General features: G+C 29.4%; 2 protein-coding genes across 2 annotated transcripts; one reads left to right on the forward strand and one right to left on the reverse strand.

Annotated features, from left to right (window-relative positions):
• The first annotated feature begins 11,531 nt into the window (after positions 1-11,531).
• LOC127811925 (RING-H2 finger protein ATL40-like) lies at positions 11,532-12,458 on the forward strand. The gene has a single exon (XM_052352133.1). It carries the CDS (start codon positions 11,603-11,605, stop codon positions 12,245-12,247), a length of 645 nt encoding a protein of 214 aa, XP_052208093.1. The 5' UTR covers positions 11,532-11,602; the 3' UTR covers positions 12,248-12,458.
• A 2,152-nt stretch (positions 12,459-14,610) lies between these two features.
• On the reverse strand, positions 14,611-18,051 carry LOC127811930 (PLASMODESMATA CALLOSE-BINDING PROTEIN 5-like). Its single transcript, XM_052352140.1, has 3 exons — positions 17,558-18,051; positions 15,584-15,611; positions 14,611-15,037 (listed from the first exon to the last, which is right to left on the reverse strand). The coding sequence occupies exons 1-3, from the start codon at positions 17,916-17,918 to the stop codon at positions 14,860-14,862; spliced, it is 567 nt and encodes a 188-aa protein (XP_052208100.1). The 5' UTR covers positions 17,919-18,051; the 3' UTR covers positions 14,611-14,859.
• Positions 18,052-18,567: the final 516 nt, after the last annotated feature.

Consider the following 18,567-nt stretch of genomic DNA (forward strand, 5'->3'; position numbering starts at 1 on the left):
ATGATTGATACAAAATTAGAATTTAAATGTAAAATTGATAAGTTTGAATATTTGATGTATAATTGATACTACCCACAATGTTTGGTATTTGTTAGTAATTAACCTTATTTCTATATTATATTTAATTATTTTTATTTTCTCTATTACCCAAGTTATTGTTGTTGATCGAAGAAGATGTTTAGTAGAGGTGTTCAAAAAAATCGGTGGATCGCGGAAACTGTCCGCACCAAACCAGATCGCGCCGAACGGCACAATTTTTTCAGGGACATGGTCCGGTGCGGTTTGAAAAATACCCAAATCGCAGTTTATGTGGTTTGGGGTGCTGGCGGTTCCGCCCAACTATATTAATAATCAAGATAAATAAAATATATATATAAAATAATTAGATCATTTTTCGTAGCAGACTAGCAATCCCATTTTAGATTATTTTTTGTTATCATTTTGGAACCAAAAATCGCACCAAACCGCACCTAAATCGCACCAAATCAGACCGCGCGATCTGATTATAGGTGCAAACCGCATATGCGGTTTAGCGCATTTTTTTCACAAAAAATCGGTCAGACCGCACCATGCACACCCCTAATGTTTAGGGTTTTCGATGATTCTGACATCTTGTTGATAGAGGTGTTCAAATTTAAGTTATGAAAAGGTTAAAGAAATGCAAATGGTCAGTTCAATTATTAAATAAATCGAAATTCATTAATATATTAAATTGAGTTGGGAAGTAAAATCGAACCAAACCGATCGATTAATCTAAAAAATCGAACTAATCAATAATCAAAAAAATTGAACTTGAACCGTATAAATCAAACCGAACCGATTGAACAAAAATAACGCAAAAAAATCAAAGAAAACCAATAAAACTAGTAGAAAACATATAAAATTAAAAAAAATATGTCATTTTATGGAACATCAAAACAATATCATTTTAAAGTTTGATAAGTTCGATTATTTAAATCAAAAAATTAAACTGAAAACTAAATCAAACTAAACTTATATAAGAAAAAAATCTAATTAAATAGACAAATTCAATTCAATTAATTCAGATAAATCAAACTCTTCCTATTCCCTAAATCCAAACAAGTCAAAAACCGAAAATAAACTATCATTTTCCATGCAACTTTTGTCTGACAATGAAGATTGATACAAGAATTGATGTAAAGTCAAATGGCAGATGTGAAGGTTCAACCAGGGAATATATATATATATATAATATTCTATTATATAAACAAATGGTATTATCAAATCAAAAATGTTTTTCAGATTCTTTAAATTTTAATAATATCCTTCAATATTTTAAAAAATCAAAATTAATTTTTTAGTAATAAATTTTAAACCAATGACCTCTAAATTAAGAATAATCTTATTTTCCAATTATACCAAATCTTATATTTGTCTAAATTTTGCCTATAAACTAAATAACCCACAACTTTTAAGATAAAATTTATTTAAAATCTTATTTAATATTTTATTTTAAATAAAAACAAAACAGGTAATATGTATATGTGTTTGACTTCTAATATGTATATATGGGATGGGGGGCAGGGAAGTTTGATTTATTGAATTAATTAAATTGAATTGATAAATTTATTGGTTTGGTTTGAATTTTGTTTACTTTGATTTAATTCGGTTGATTTTTAAAAAAAATTATTTTTTTGATTGAAAAAACTGAATTAATCGAATTGACCAAACTTTCAAACTATATTATTTTCATACTTATAAAATAATATTAATATCTTCGATTTTGTGTATTTTCTTTGATTTTGTGTGTTTTTTTAATTTAATTAGTTTGGTTTAGACTGCTTGAGTTCGATTTTTTTAATTATCGGTTAGTTTAATTTTTTAGGTTAATCGATCGATTCGATTCGATTACCAAACTGACCATTTGCACATCTTTGCAAACAAATATTAGAAATATGGGCATGTGCTACACAAATGCAAGAGAACAAAATTAAATGAAAGTTTATTCGGTGACATTCGATAAGAACATAAATTTTTTTAATTTTTTATGTAAAATTTTAATTTAGCGATAAAATTGTCTGAAAAATTAACTATTGTTTAGAATTATAAATTTAAATTTTATTAACATAATAACTTTTTTTTAAAAAATAATTTATAAACAAAATCTCATAACATTAAAACTCGAACTTTACTTGGATTTATAAAATGCAAAATCTCAAATTTCGTCATTTAGCACAAAAGTCTTGTTTGTTGACTCATGAAAGCCATGGTTGGTCCCATCAACATGTTTTGCTCGTTCAATGTCACTTTGACAATTTGATGGTTTTCTCAATTTTCTAATTAATTAATGAATGAGGTTTCCCCCACTCTTAACAATACTTTATTTTCTAGTGTTTGGGGAATAATATTTGTTAAAATAAGTAAAATAAAAATATATTAAGATAAAATTAGAATATTTTTTGAATTAAAATATGAAATAATTAAAATAAGACTGAGAAATAATTTAAAATTTCTATCAAATTGTTTGTTAAATTTTTGAAATGCACTAAAAAACAAATATGTCATTTTTTTTATATGTAAAGATCAAGATAAATTTATCAAGAATGAGAAGAGATAAATTTATCTGAAAAAATTTAAATAAAAAGTCACGTGACTTTTTTTTCAAAACTTACCAAATAAATTTAACACAATTTTAATGAGAAAACTATCACATTTTTTTTCAAAAAATATAAAATTATATTTTAGATAGAAAAGAGAGACATAACCATAGAGTTTTCTTAATGGGTCATTCTATGAAGCGATCCGAAGTTACGAGATCTCTACACGTCTTTATGACACATAAATAAATGTTGAAATGAACTTAAATCTAGAAGCCTGATTGGATCATTTTAAGCAGATTTTACTAATCTGATCAACTTATTTATTTTTTAGAACCTAAAATTTCAATTAGCGATATTCTATTTACAAAAAAATTAGAACACTAGATACATTTAATTTGTTCTAGTAATTGAAAATACTATTTGAACACCTATGCTTGGCATGGCAAGAAAAGGAGAAGGGAAATGGACATGTTTTGTACAACAAGGAATGAAATGATCATTTTATTTCATTATTATATGTTTGATATGTTTTCATTTTGATGAAATAGAATGATACAAATTAATCATTTGACGAAAGTGCCTTTTTATATTATAAAAATTTAAAATATTATAAAATAATATTTAATTTCAAATAATCATATAAAATATTTATTTTTGTCATTTTTGCTAAAAATAATCAATAAAAATTATTTAATTTAAAAAATATTTAATTGCAACCTTCAAATGATGGTGTCGACAATGAAAGAGGAAGAAATAAGGGTGGTTCAGGGTGGTCCTAGCGGTGTATAAATGGCAAGTATAGGTAGATTTAGCCCAGATCCAACTCAAATTAGGTGAATGATCGTGATGGTCTACAAGTGAAGAGAAGGGTGAGACCCGATGGGTTCAACCAAATCAGCAAGAAAGAGACAAGATTGTAGAAATGGTGATTTTCGATGAATTTTAGTAGAGGAAGAGGGGAGGGTGGGTCGTAGTGGTGTAGAGAATGGGTGGTTTTGGGCTGATTTTGAAAACATTTAGTTTGGAGGAAGTAGATGGTTGTGGTGGTTAGAGGTGGTTAATGGTGATTCTCGGCTAAGTATTGTTCAGAGAAGGCAAAAGGTTACTCTTACCGACAGTGAAAGATGGAGGGATATGGTGATTTATAGTAGAAGACAATGAAACATGTCGGAAAAACTAGACCAACGATTGCAGTAGCAACAATGACAAATGACGGTGAGTCAGCAATTAAGAGAGGTTTTCACAAAGAATGGTTTGATGGAAGGTGTAATAGGAAAATGCTACTTGTACAAATAATTGGGTTACCGAGAGGATGACCGAATGCTCCAAATGATAAAAATGCCCTTACCCAATTTACATAGTCACCACCCCTGCCCTTGGTCGCCTTCTATCTCATCTGCCATGGTCGCCTCTAGCAAACTTCATCTCGTCTCGTCGACTATCAATGCATCATCTCGTCGCCTTGTTGCAGCGCCTCACAAGACTGTCACTAACCATCTCGTCGCCTCTGGATGAAGCTCGATCAGGCTTCATGAAGCAAACTCGATCATCCGGGATGAAGTCTCAATCCGGTCATCGGGCATGTCATCCCGTCGGTACATGTAGCATGATCCTAATAGGATCGAGTCTTGATTTATATACATGATATTTTATAATTAAGGGGACATTTGGTACGGGAGAAATTTTTAAATTCCTGATATTCATAATTATTGGGAATGCTCTTAGAAATCTTTAATTCTCATGATTTATGCAATTCTATGTTTGGATAGATTTAAACATTCTCAAGAATGTTGAGTATTCTTTTCTGAGAATCTTACACTCTTATGTTTTGTTTAAATGTAACATTCTTGGGAATTCATGTTCTTTTTCCAAAATTACCCTTATTTAATTTTTTATTTAAAAATGATAAATTTATTCTATTATATAAAATATTCGGACCCACAATATCTTTAGAAAATAAAAAAAATGTTATTTTTTTACACATTATGTATATATATGCATGTGTATATATATATAATATATATGCATAATATATATGTTTGTATGAATATCTACTTTAATATATATAATATTTTATAATAAATAATATAAATATATTACATATATATAATATGTTTGTATGGGGTTATAAAAGGGTAAGAGGTGTTTTAGTCTTTTTATTTATTAAAAACATTCCCAAGTCCATGGGAAACTTAGATTCCCAACCCCCCATGAAAATCTTTTTGTGGGAAAGTTACTTAAAAATCATTCCCGAAAATCTTATTTCTTATGATTATTTTTATAAAAAAATTGTACTAAACATGGGAATACAGATTCTCAACCTAATATTTTCAAGAATCTTAAAATTTCTCATGTACCAAACACCCCATAAGAGTCTAATATAAGGGTAAATTATCATTATATTACCCATTTGATGGAATGGGAATGCTTTGCATCCATTTTGTGATGGAAATTTTTTTCTATCATTTTGAGGGAGCGACCATTCTCTAAAGAATAAGCCATTATATTTTCGAGGAAATTAGCTAAATTCATTTTAGTTTCGTCGTATCACATGTAGTCTTAAATTTGACACTTGTAGTAGCACTCTACATTTATATCTTATACTATATATTATATCAATGCAAATATACAAGACTTTAATGCAAAAGTCTCAAGAAAATTGCCAAAAATTGAGTGTCCAAATAACGTTTATGTCCATAAATGCTACTTGGACATTCATAAGTGGAGCGATGTTCGGTGCGACATTTTTTCATTGGTGTATTATATTGTGTATCTAATTAATATAAGTACACAATATATCAATACAAAAAATATCACACGAAATGTAACTTTTGAGTGTTGAAATAATATTTTCATTTATTTATTTATTTATTTATTATTTTGTGTAGTCTGTTGGAAAAGTAAACCACTGGTTATAACCAATAGTCAAATCTTAGTCTGGTTTAGTGTGGAAACATTTGTTATCTTTACTATTTAGCACACGGAAAAAACCGTGTATTAGTTGGACAAATTTAATTCCACCCAAATTGTTGTGGTTTTGAATATTATATTTATAAATATTATTTACCTATTTTTTTGATAAATTCATCGTATATAAGAGTCTGCAAATAGTTGGTTCGGTTCAATTATCGTATTAACTAAAATTCATTAATTAATTAAAATAAATCGAGGAGTAAAATTGAACTGAACCAGCCTATTAATCCAAAAAACTGAATTAATTGATAACTGAAAAAATTGAATCGAATCGATTAAACTGAAGAAATGTAAAAAAAATAAAAATAAATAAAACTAAAGTAACCAATAAAAATTTCACAAAATCGAAGAAAACGATGTCATTTTATAAATATTAAAATAATATCATTTTAAAATTTAGTCGGATCGATTAGTTTGGTTCTTCCGACCAAAAAATTAAATCGAAAAATAAAAATCAAACTTTTGAGATAAATTAACCAAATTGAACTTATACAAAAAAAAAAAAAAATCAAACCGAACTAACAAATTTATTCAATTCAGATAAACTAAACTTTTACTCTTCGTATATTCTTAAATTTTGGATATATAGCCTTTACACTTTTTGAATTTTAAAATTCGTCCAATCAATTCTTATACTTTTTAAAATTAGTCACAGCAATCTCTCTATATCCAACAATGTTAAATAAAATTACTTATATCTCTTGAATTTTTTGTCTTTAGTTTGGACACCAATCGAAATTTTATTTTTACCAAAATAAATCCCAGAATTTTACTAAAATGGTCAGGATACCCCCAGAAATGACTTTAATTAAATTAAATTCATTTAAATAATTTTGTTTGTTTCATAACGTGTAGAGACTTTTATGGCCTTTTCAAAAAAGTTATGGGACTGATTTGGTAAAAAATAAAAATTTAAAGGGTGTATGGTCAATTTATCTTACACTATTAATAACGGAAAGGTGTCGTGACTAATTTTCAAAAGTTTAAGAACTGATTAATCAGATCTTAAATTTGACATTTATATCTTAGGATTATCGCTCTTACCCAGTTCTTCGCTGGTCGTGCCCTCTATTCAGCAGATGAGGTAAATCGTAGGTAGAAACTTTATCTCACTGCACAGAGTAATGAATCAAATCTACGACTAAGTGTCCAAATAACATTTATGTCCAAAAATGCTACTTGGATATTCAAAAATAATGCTTAGTGTGACACTTTTTTATTAATGTATTGTATTGTGTATTTAATTAATATATGTACACAATATATCAATACAAAAATATCACAAGAAATATTACTCTTGAGTGTTGAAATAACATTTTCACTTATTTATTTATTTATTATTTTGTGTAGTCTTGTGAAAAAGTTAACCACTGAGTATAAGCAATAGTCAAATCTTAATCTGGTTCAGTGTGGAAACATTTGTTATATTTACTATTTAGGACACGGAAAAAACCGTGTATTAGTTGGACAAATTTAATTCCACTCAAATTGTTGTGGTTTTGAATATTATGTTTATAAATATTTTTAATTATTTTTTTGATAATTTCATAATATATAAGGGTGTGCAAACGATTAGTTCGGTTCAATTTCTAAACCGACCAAAATTCACTAACTAATTAAAACAAAATGAGGAGTAAAACCGAACAGAAGCAAACCAACCTATTTATCTGAAAAACTGAACTAACCGATAATCGAAAAAATTGAACCGAACTGATTAAAATGAAAAAACGTAAAAAAAAAAAAACCAAAGTAACTGATAAAAAACATACCAAAAAAAAAAATAACATTATTTTTATAAACATTAAAACAATATTATTTTTAAGTTCGGTCGTTTTAGTTAATTCAGTACTTCCATCGAAAATCAAACCTTTTGAGATAAATTAACTTAATCGAACTGATGCAAGAAAAAAAAATCAAACTAAACCAACAAGTTCATTCGGTTTGATTAATTTGTAAAAAGTATATTTAAATAATAAATTATATGAAATATCGATAAAAATAATACAAATTATATAAAGTTTGAGTATAATTTAATATATATGATTATTTAAGCATTATTATTGAGTGTTACGTACAATGTCAAAAGTTTCTAAAGGACAAAGTTTTTAAAATGCAATTACAAACTAACATTTTGTCTTTATCTAGAATGATAATTACACCAAGTTATCTTTAACCTTTTTCAATTGCCTAAAACCCATCCCAAGTAAACCCCACAGTCACAACAAATAATTTATTTATATTTTTAAACTATTATATAAGCAAAGGGTATATTTTAGCTTATGAACAAGGTAGTTAAAATCGAAATTTTAAGTGGAATCGAAAAAGGGTTCATAAAATCAAATCGTAAAATCGTAAGACTTTAGAGACAATTAAAAAAATTCTTTAATTTTTATAAATATATATTTATAATAACATAATTTTATAAAAAAAAAAATTAATATTATTTAATAACTTAATTATTCCTTATTATAACTCAAAAAATGATGTTTCTAAAATATAATTCAAAACTAACGTGTTGGTATAGGCAATTTAGGGACAAAATATAACTTAAAATTCTTTAGAGAATGATTCAAATATTATTCATTAGATTTAAGTTGCAATTTATACTTGAAGCGTAAAATTGTTCGGGGTCTCTGAATAGCAAAATCGTAAAATTATACACCTAAAATTGGGATTTTATAGAATTTTACCCTAAATAAGATTTTACATGGGATTTGAATCATTTGGGGGTCTCTGAAACGTAAAATCGAGATTTTAACAACAATACTTATGAAGTTATCTTTTATATATATATATATATGTTACTTCAAAAATAAAACTTAATTGCCATTATTTGATATTAATATAAATGTTAGCTTAAGAGGGACAAATTAACCTTTTTCTCCCTTTTGAAATTTGAACTTAAATAAATAAAATTGAAATAATAATATAATAAAGAAAATAAAGAATATAGTAAATTAGATGTAGTGTGGTTCAGTTTCAAAACTTAGTCCACTATTTTGGTTCATAACCAAGGATTTGGCAAATACACACCAAGTGTATTTCACTGTATCTCGTATCTTTTAATAGGCATAGTTATACAATCTTTACGGTTTAACTTTTTACAAATTAGGCTTAGTCACAATCATTGTCTTTCAAGAATAAGGTACACTTAGCTCTCTATACTTAGCTTAGCCAAATAATTTCTTAAGAGAAAAATATAAAATGAAACAATAAGCACTTAAGTTTTTCTTTTGAAATAGAGAATTACAAGATTTTGAATGAAAAAACACTCTCTTGAAAAATCTCACAAAATGATTTAGAAAATTAGGTTGTGAGAAGCAGTTTCTAGATTCCACGCATTGAATGTTAGCCAACATGACAAATGACAGTTGGAATATTTCAATTGTCTCACAACTACTACTTTTTGCCTCTATAAGCATTAAACAATATATAAAAATTCATAAAAGTGCGTCCATGTTGTCTGAAATACATTTAATGAATTGAAAATATGAAATTGTCAAACATTCAATGCGTCCAACGACTATATTTTTCAAAATTTGACTGTCAATACTCGATTATCATCTTGACTTACTCGACTAATATATAATCTCACTAGATTGGATATACGATGTAATCAATTACATAAAGGACTTACTATAGTATAACAAAGTCATTGCTCGACAAACATAAAAGTCACAAAAACTTGCATTACTTGCTCGATTAGAGAGCTAAGATTACTCGACTAATACACATCTTTACTCGAGTACGTACAAACACTTGATACTCAATTAACTTTAAAATCAAAAAAAGCTTAGCCAACATCCAACATATCTTTACTTAACTAATAGGATTATTTAGTCAAGTATAAAATTACATTAATTGATTATCAATAAAGTTTTACTCGATTAAAAGGATGCTTAGATGTTTTGACATTAAAATACTCAATTAAAAAGAACTATTTACTTGATTAAATTCAATATAGCATAAAATTACATAATGCACTTGAGTATAAAAAGTTTTTACTTGATTAATCGATAGTCGATTATAAAACGTTTTTACTAGATTAAATTGATATAAACAATTGAATAATTTGAAAAACAAGTTGAGCATTTACCCGATTAGATTTAAAGCATATTCGATTGAAAAATATTTTTAAAAGTTACACTTGATTAACACAAAAGCTTTACTCGATTTACTTTTGCAAGTATATACTCAACTATTTTGAAAATATACTTGAGTTATAATATTATCAAACTTAATAATATTTTAAAATATTTTAAAAATTATTAATAAATTAAAATACAAATTTCTCAATAGATCTAATGATCTTACAAATCTAAATTATTTAATTTTACCACTATGTTAACTTTAAACTTTTATCTAAATTTAGTCTTAAAAAACATAAAATGACAACTATAATCGTTACCTAACAAATTTTTATTTAAAATATTTTTTATTTACACGTATATAGCACATGCAACGCTTCTAGTAATTATATAAGTAAATAAGACAATTTCATGATAATGTTACTAGAAATATCATAATAGTAATTAGATCTACTATTAATTTTGGGAGAAAAATTACTATGAATTATTATTATTATTATTAAATTTTAAATAAAATTATTATAAATTTTATACCTACCACGTCAAGTTATAAGAATTATTTATGAGGAGTTGAAAAATGGGGATTCAACAGGCGAAGAGTCAACCTCTTGAAAACAGAGGGGAGCAGACGTTACAATTTGATTGTTTTCCTTTCTTTTTCCCGCAAACCAAACGGCACCCCAAGTCCCAAAAGTCATACCACCACACAATAAGTATTGAAACATTCAACATAATAATATTAATATTATAATAATATCAATTAATTAATTGCATTCACTTATATATCATAATTTAATCATGTTTTATTATTTAAAAATACTATTTAGATACTCAATAACACTCATTTATTAATATATATATATATATTAATAAATATTATGCACACGAGCCACGACTCTAATAGCTTTATCATAATTGTTATTGCTAAAATATAGTAATAAAAATATAGTAATTGTCAAATATCTATTTATCGGAATGAGATGTAGATGTCTTTCTTGTCTGGGAGAAGTATAAATGAATTTCTGGCCGAAGACTCAAAATTTTCCCTAAGCTTTCAGCAATTTCACTTGAAATTAGGGATGTGCACAGTGTGATTTGACAAATTTTTTGGCCAAAAAAATGCATCAAACCGCATATGCAGTTTGCACCTATAATCAGACCGAGCGATCTGATTTGGTGCGGCAAACTGCATCGAAATTTTTGCAATTTGTTGAAACCTGGTGTTTCGTGCGATTTAGGTGTGATTTTTTGTTCCAAAATGATAACAAAAAGTGATCTAAAACGGGATTGCTAGTCTGCTACAAATCTGCTACGAAAAATGATCTAATTACTTTATATCTTTTATATTTTATTTATTTTAATTATTAATATAGTCGAGCAGTTTGGTTTGGAACCGAACTGCCAGCACCCCAAACTGCATAAACCGCAATTTGGATATTTTTCAAACCGCACCGAACTGCGTCCCTAGAAAAAACAAGCAGTTCGGCGCGAGCGATTTTTGCGGTCCACCAATTTTTTTGAAAATCCCTACTTGAAATTTCACCCGAGCCTTCATCAAGTTGTTCAAGAAAAATAAATATCTCATAGTTGTTTGTCCTGCTCTATTGAGATTGAGGTTTTCTTACTTTATAAATCTTAATTATTGTATTTTGACGATAACAACAAATACTTGGACTTTTAAATAAAAAACGCGTACTAAACAAACCCTAAATACTTTTTCGTGGCACATAGAAATGAAAAAAAAGTGTGTTTTCAATGAAAATAATAATCTGTATATGAAAACGACATTCTCATAAATATTAAAACAATCAAATATTATATATATATTATATTATATTTTATATTTCTTCAGTGTTACCTAAACAAATTGACTAGTCCATGAACTTAGAGTTATATGTGGACGAAGAGTTCTTCAGTTCCGCCCCTAATTTGCAAAGACAAGACAAGCCAAGCCAAGCAAAGCAAAGCCACTCTCTAGACATGGACGACGACCACCACGACGGCGGCCAGGCATTGATCTCGCCAGATAAAAGTCACCACGATCTCAACACCAAGATCATGCTCACCGCCATCATCTCTCTCTCCTTTCTGGTTGTTCTCGTCACCGCCCTCCACATATACGCTAGATGCATCATTCGTCGCCAGTCACGCCGCCGTGCCGACGCCGTGCGGCGACTGGGGCTCCCAGTGCTTTCCCAGCCTCCCCCCGCCGAGCCGCCCAAGCCGGGGCTTGACCCCTTGGCCATCGCTTCTCTGCCCATATTCGTCTTCAAGCAAGCCGGGGAATCCAGGGTCGACGAATGCGCCGTTTGCTTGAGCTTCCTCGAAGATGGCGAAATGGCAAGGCTTCTTCCCAGCTGCAGCCACGCTTTCCACGCGGAGTGCATCGACAGGTGGCTCGCCTCACACCCGACCTGCCCAATTTGCCGGACGGAAGCCGAGTCCCCCGCACCTTCGGCGGACCCTTCGGGCGGCGCTGGCCCCACAGCGCCGCCGCTGGAACACGTTAACTCGCGATTGAGCTCCTTCAGGAGGATGCTTAGCCGGGAAAGATCGTCCCGGAGAACTCAGTCATGCGGAGAAGGGGAGGGTGGGCACAATGATATTGAGAGCCCATCATCTTGATGAGTTTGAGATCTCGAGTTCCAGTCTACAGAAGATCAGTACATGAATGTTCAGATGAGTTCTTATTTCTTCATAGATCTATGTGTGGTTTGCATTTGTAATGTTTGTTGTTTCGAATTTTTTGAGTTCATATCATTCTTCTTTGAACAAATCACCCGAAATATATGATATTGACAAGAAACAAACAATTTCACTATAAAAAATTAAAACAACACCAAGTCTCCAATCTTTTAAACTTAAAAAATTGCTAACACATCAAAATACTCTCTTTATCCATCAAAATACTCTCTCTAACATTGCCCACTAACACATCAAAATACTCTCTCTAACATATAATAGCATTTGCCCGACAGTAGAGGGGCTCAGGCCCATGCACGTGGGGCCAACATTGCTGTATTGTCAAAATAGAAATATTGACTTCTTGTATCGACACAAATAAGGGTGAGCATTCGATCAGTTTGATAATTGACTTGATCAAATTGCTAAAATTGAATAGGCTGAACATGTGTCAAAAATCAAACCAAACTAACTAAATAAATCTTTAAACTAAACAAATTGAAGAATCAAAAAACAAAAAAAAAACAAAAATATTGTTTTTGACATTAAGTCAATTTAATTATTTTGATTCATTTCAATATAAAAACTGAATCAAATCGAAATAATTAAAATCGTTAAAATTTAAAATTTCTTCAAACTTGTCTGCAATTTGAATCGAATTAAACTAATATTTTAGACCGATTAAATTTGGTTGTTTCGATTTAATTAAAATGTTGGTCACCATAAGCACGGATTCCCAGTGAAGAATCATATTTTAATTGAGTTTAATGCTAATAGCCATTTAAATTTAAAAATTAAGGCATATTTTAATAATTTTGTTACGTGTAAGACTAATAAATTATTTTTCTCAATTCCGGTCACCGGTCATAACTTTTGTCTTCTACCAACCGTTGACTTTTAAGTTATAAATTTTAAATTTACATTATTTTTTTCTCAAATATTGAAACTCTTATCAAATTTTGTAAATTTCACTAACGTCTTTTAAATATTCATTGAAAATAATTTTATCCATAACTTTTGTCTTCTACCAACCGTTGACTTTTAAGTTATAAATTTTAAATTTACATTATTTTTTTCTCAAATATTGAAACTCTTATCAAATTTTGTAAATTTCACTAATGTCTTTTAAATATTCATTGAAAATAATTTTATCCATAACTTTTGTCTTCTACCAACCGTTGACTTTTAAGTTATAAATTTTAAATTTACATTATTTTTTTCTCAAATATTGAAACTCTTATCAAATTTTGTAAATTTCACTAACGTCTTTTAAATATTCATTGAAAATAATTTTATCCATAACTTTTGTCTTCTACCAATCGTTGACTTTTAAGTTATAAATTTTAAATTTACATTATTTTTTTCTCAAATATTGAAACTCTTATCAAATTTTGTAAATTTCAATAACGTCTTTTAAATATTCATTGAAAATAATTTTATCCATAAGCTATAAAATAAATTTTGCCTACAAAATTAAATATTTTGTAACTTTCAAATGCTATAAAATGAATATTCATTTAAATTCTTACACTAGAAATAAATTTTCCCGTATACGAACACGAGAAATCGAGATGTAAGATTAAGTGTATATATTATAGTTGTGTACATATTTAAAAAAATTGAAAACACCACACGTTATGTATGCTTACATTATCTCTCGGGGCCAACTTTATTTAATAAATTTGAACCTTTTACTTAAAAAAAAAAAAAAACGAGCTTTGGTGTTATGCATAATTGGGTCGAGAGTTATTATTTAATTAGCCCTATTATTTTTTATTATTTTAAAAAGAGCAAGTGTTAAAAGATATATTAATTTATATGCACAACAAGGTTAAAGTACAATTTTATAAATTGGGGAAGAAGGAGGAATTGCGCACTTTTAATTATATGTAATTTCACCCCTACCCCAAAAGGGACGCACAATGCATGCATAGACCCTATCGCATAAAGTGATCAATGGAGTATCGAATCAACAAGCAGCAATGCATAAAGCCACACGTAAGCCTCACTACATATTATGAAGAGAGAGCGATATGTCGGTATAGTCAAGTGAGTCGTTAGTTTGATTCTTCCTCGACGTAAAAGGCAAAAGTCTAACTTGTAATTTATTTTTTTCTGTATAATTGAGGGTACGAGCACATGAACTACGCAAGAACAATCATCCCAAGAGCATGCACTCTCAAGAATCCAACTAAAAAAATATCATTCACATGTTATCATCGAGACTCAAAAATCTCTAAACCCTAAAACTTGAACGACAATGTCTAATATTGTACTTCCAAATTCTTTGATGTGCTACTCTCATATCGAGACTCAAAAATCTCTAAACCCTAAAACTTAAAAACAATCTCTAATGTTGTACTTCCAAATTCTTTGACGTGCTACTCTCATCTAGGGTTTCCCCTTTTGTTAAGGGAAAAAATAAAACAAAAGACTCCATTAAGAAGATCAAATTAATTTTTTCCAACCTTAATTAACTGTCAAGTGGACTAAAGTTAGTTCACTATGCGTAGCTTCAAGATTACACAGATAGGGAAGAAGAAGAGGGCTGAGCTTTACACGGCTCTACAAGCCACTGTGATCGCATAGAACAGCTGAATGGCGATCGCCGCCGCCCAACGCCGCCGCGTACCACCGCTGCTGCCATGATTGCCGGCACTTGTATCTGCGCTTGCTGGGCCTATTCCCACTGTCGTTTGCATCCCTGCAAAGCTCCCATTCTTCACAGTCGAGCTGCAGCATTCACGACCATAAGAGAAACTCATTATTCACCTCAATGATCCGATTTATAATTTTCAGGGTTGATTAAAAAAAAAAATCACTTTTTAAGTGATAGACGAGTATCGAAACTCGAGATAGTTCAAAGTATTTTAAATTTAATTTGAGAGTCAAACGAGATGAGATTTAAGAAGTTTTCGTGCATCATAGATTGAGAATATAGTAATCGGTATTTTTTTTTTTTTTGGTAATTAACCCTAATTTTAGATGTTTATTTTGAAATTTTTATTTAACAGTTTACAAAAATATCAATTTTTGCCTATATTGCACGAAAATAAGAAACGTTTATGATAAAAAATAGAAACGTGAAAACGGACATTCTTCTAAAAAAAATAGGTATAAATAGGATTCGAAACGAAAATAAAAAATATTTCGAAAACATTTCAGAAACGGAAAAACAACGGCAACTATAAGATATTTCCGTGCAACATAAATTTTTGTTACCCTTATATTTAAAATTAGAATTAAAGTTGAAAAATAAAATCAAAGTAGAGTAATTACCTGGATGGAAATTTGCAGCTACCCTCACCTGAAGTAAAAAATAAATAAATAAGAAGATGTAAATAGGGTTTACAATCGAATAATAGAACATAACACATCAATACGTTGGTCTCAACTATCTAAATCCTACTACTTTTTAAAATTGTATTGGTACAAATAGGGTTTTTTTTTTCAATGATAAGGAGATAAGAAGTTGACTCAACACCATTTTGTCGGGAAATTCAAAAATGATGAAAAATTCTATATTTAACCTTCTCGTTAAGAATGAGTAATATTTTAGTTAAATCAAAATAATTCAATTGAATTAATTGAAATTGGTTCGATTTGCTTCAAGTTGTAGATTAAGTCGGGTCGGTTCGATTTACTAAATTTGATAATTTTAATTTAAAAGTTGACTCAACACTATTTTGTTGGAAAATTCAAAAATGATGAAAGTTAAGTTAAAATAATTCAACTGAATTAATTGAAATTGGTTCGATTCGCTTCAAGTTGTAGATTAAGTCGGGTCGGTTTGATTTACTAAATTTGATAATTTTAATTTAACTTAATATGTATATTAAAAGAATTAAACCGACCAAAAAGTGGTTGAAAAATACTATACCTTGGGTATTGCAATACATTTGACCAACCAACCTCAAATTGGATTTTCCTTTTTTAGTTAGTAAAATAGTGAAGTGCCATTTCAATGGCACTTTATTAGGGAGTCAAAAAGAGAATGAAAAACGCTGCATTTTTTGACTTCTCATACACCTACCTAATCTCAAATAGACATTTTATTAAGGGTATTTGTTTGGTTCAGATTGGATCGAGACTCAGATATCTCAAAAATTCTAAACCTAAAAGCATGTGATTTCGGTCTTAATTAGTTCAAACTCTTTTTTTTTTTTTTATATAAGACACTATTATGTTGTTAGACGATGAGCAACATAGCAATTGACCGATTGAGAGAAGGGGTGAATGCGTCCACCCCCTCTCTCTCAGTCGTCAACTGCTATGTTGTCCGACAGTAGACAACATAACAGTTGCATATACATGTAAATGTAATTTTTATTAAAAATATATCTATATAAACTATAATACATGAAAACGTTCGAGAGTGTCGTTTCAATGTTTTCAAAGCATTTTCTATATCAAAGCACTAAGAAACATCAAAAAAATATTTTTGAACTATTTCTATAATTTTAAAAAATTTTCAGGTTGTTTCATAATATTAAAAATATATCAAACATACATTTTCAATTTGACAACTAAATTTCATCTACAAAGAGGTTATCAAAATATTTTATGAAATTTTGTAAAGTTGTGAAATAAACATATTTCGTAAAGTTACAGAATTTCGTAGAGATAGAAAAGTTACAAAAAAAATTTCGTAATATGTTTGTTTGAATGCGTTACGAAATTTATATTTATTTTTAAATTAAATATTTTTATTTTTTAAATAATTATTTTTCATTTTCATTTCATATTGTATTCATTTCTCCTTTCATTCTCACACAATCTAACAAATAAGAATCAATGACATTGCTTCCCAAGACATAATTTGGATGACAAAGAATGGGTTGTGATATGTTGGTATTATTTTAGTAGGTCGTGAGTTCGAACATTGACCTCTTCGAGACACATCTTACCATTTACCTCTTCTAATAAAATCAAGAGGCTAAATGCTAAGTAGCGAAGGAAAGTTAAATCCCAAGAATCAATATGACATTTGACCAAACTCATTTCTTAGGGCCTTCATGGATTAGGCCTACGTACCCTAATAGCCCATTTAATGAAATAATCCAAACATTAATAAAGTTAAAAAGAATCAAACTTATTACCTTAACCTTATGATTAGATTAACCTAATATTGGGATTAGCCTATGAATTTAAGATTAAAAGGGAAGGAAATAATAATTAATTAATGAGCAAAAAGAAAAGAAAAATTAAATTGGGTAAACAATGGTTGAAGCCGTCAGTCAAGTCACTACTTACTGGGGTTGAGAGAGGTGAGGGCGGCGGTGCCGGCGAAGTTGCAGCTGTCGTCGGTGAGGTCGTTCTTGAGGAAGTAGTCGTTGAAGGCGTACGACGCCGTTTTGAACATGTCGGCGGGGTCGTAGCAGGCGCCGCCTTGTTGGATGGCCCGGCAGTCAGCGCCGCCGGCGCCGCAAGCCCAGTCCAGCGCCCTCTGCAGCGCCGCCGTCTCCGCGTTGTTCTTCGCCACGCACCACAGTTCCTCCGCTCCCGCTCCTCCGCCGCTCGCCGCCTGGGCCACCAGCTGGCAGAGAAAGTGGGCTGTGGAGAGCACGGTTACCAGGCGGAGGAGAAGAGATGGGGAGGAAGACGAAGCAGCCATTATTGTTTACCAAGAGAGAGAGAGAGAGAGAGGTGGAGAATCTATGCTATGGTGGTGGGTTTTCATGTTCGAGGGGGGCAGTTTGCAGAGAGAAATGTGACCGATGTGACCGTTGGTGCGTCGGGAAGGGAGATCTAAGCAGAGTGAGTGACAGGCTATGTGAGAGAAATGGATGTCTCTATTAGGCAGAAATATTACCAATTTTTTAATAAATATTTTATAACTGCTAAAACTGACAAACTCATATTTTTCTCGCTATTATGTATTACATTTTTTTATATAATTATTTAATTTTTTTATTATTTTAATTATATTTTTTATTATTTCAATTATATTTTTAAATTTATATTTTTGAGTTAATTATATTTTTTATAATAATTTAATTTTTTATTATTTTAATTATATACATATTTATATTTTTAATTTAATTTAATTCTTATAAATGTATCAAATTTATAAGAATTATTTATCAAATTTATTTACAAGTGACATAACATTTTATAATAATGAGTTGAACTTGATGTATAACATTAGACATAATATTATTCGTCAAAAATTTAATTCTAATAGATTTCAAAAAATTTTATGTTTATTTATAAATAGATAAACTCTCATTCCAAATTTAGTATATCTCTGATATTAATTTCAA

This window comes from Diospyros lotus, chromosome 10 (assembly GCF_014633365.1).
Source record: "Diospyros lotus cultivar Yz01 chromosome 10, ASM1463336v1, whole genome shotgun sequence".
Classification (NCBI taxonomy): domain Eukaryota; kingdom Viridiplantae; phylum Streptophyta; class Magnoliopsida; order Ericales; family Ebenaceae; genus Diospyros; species Diospyros lotus.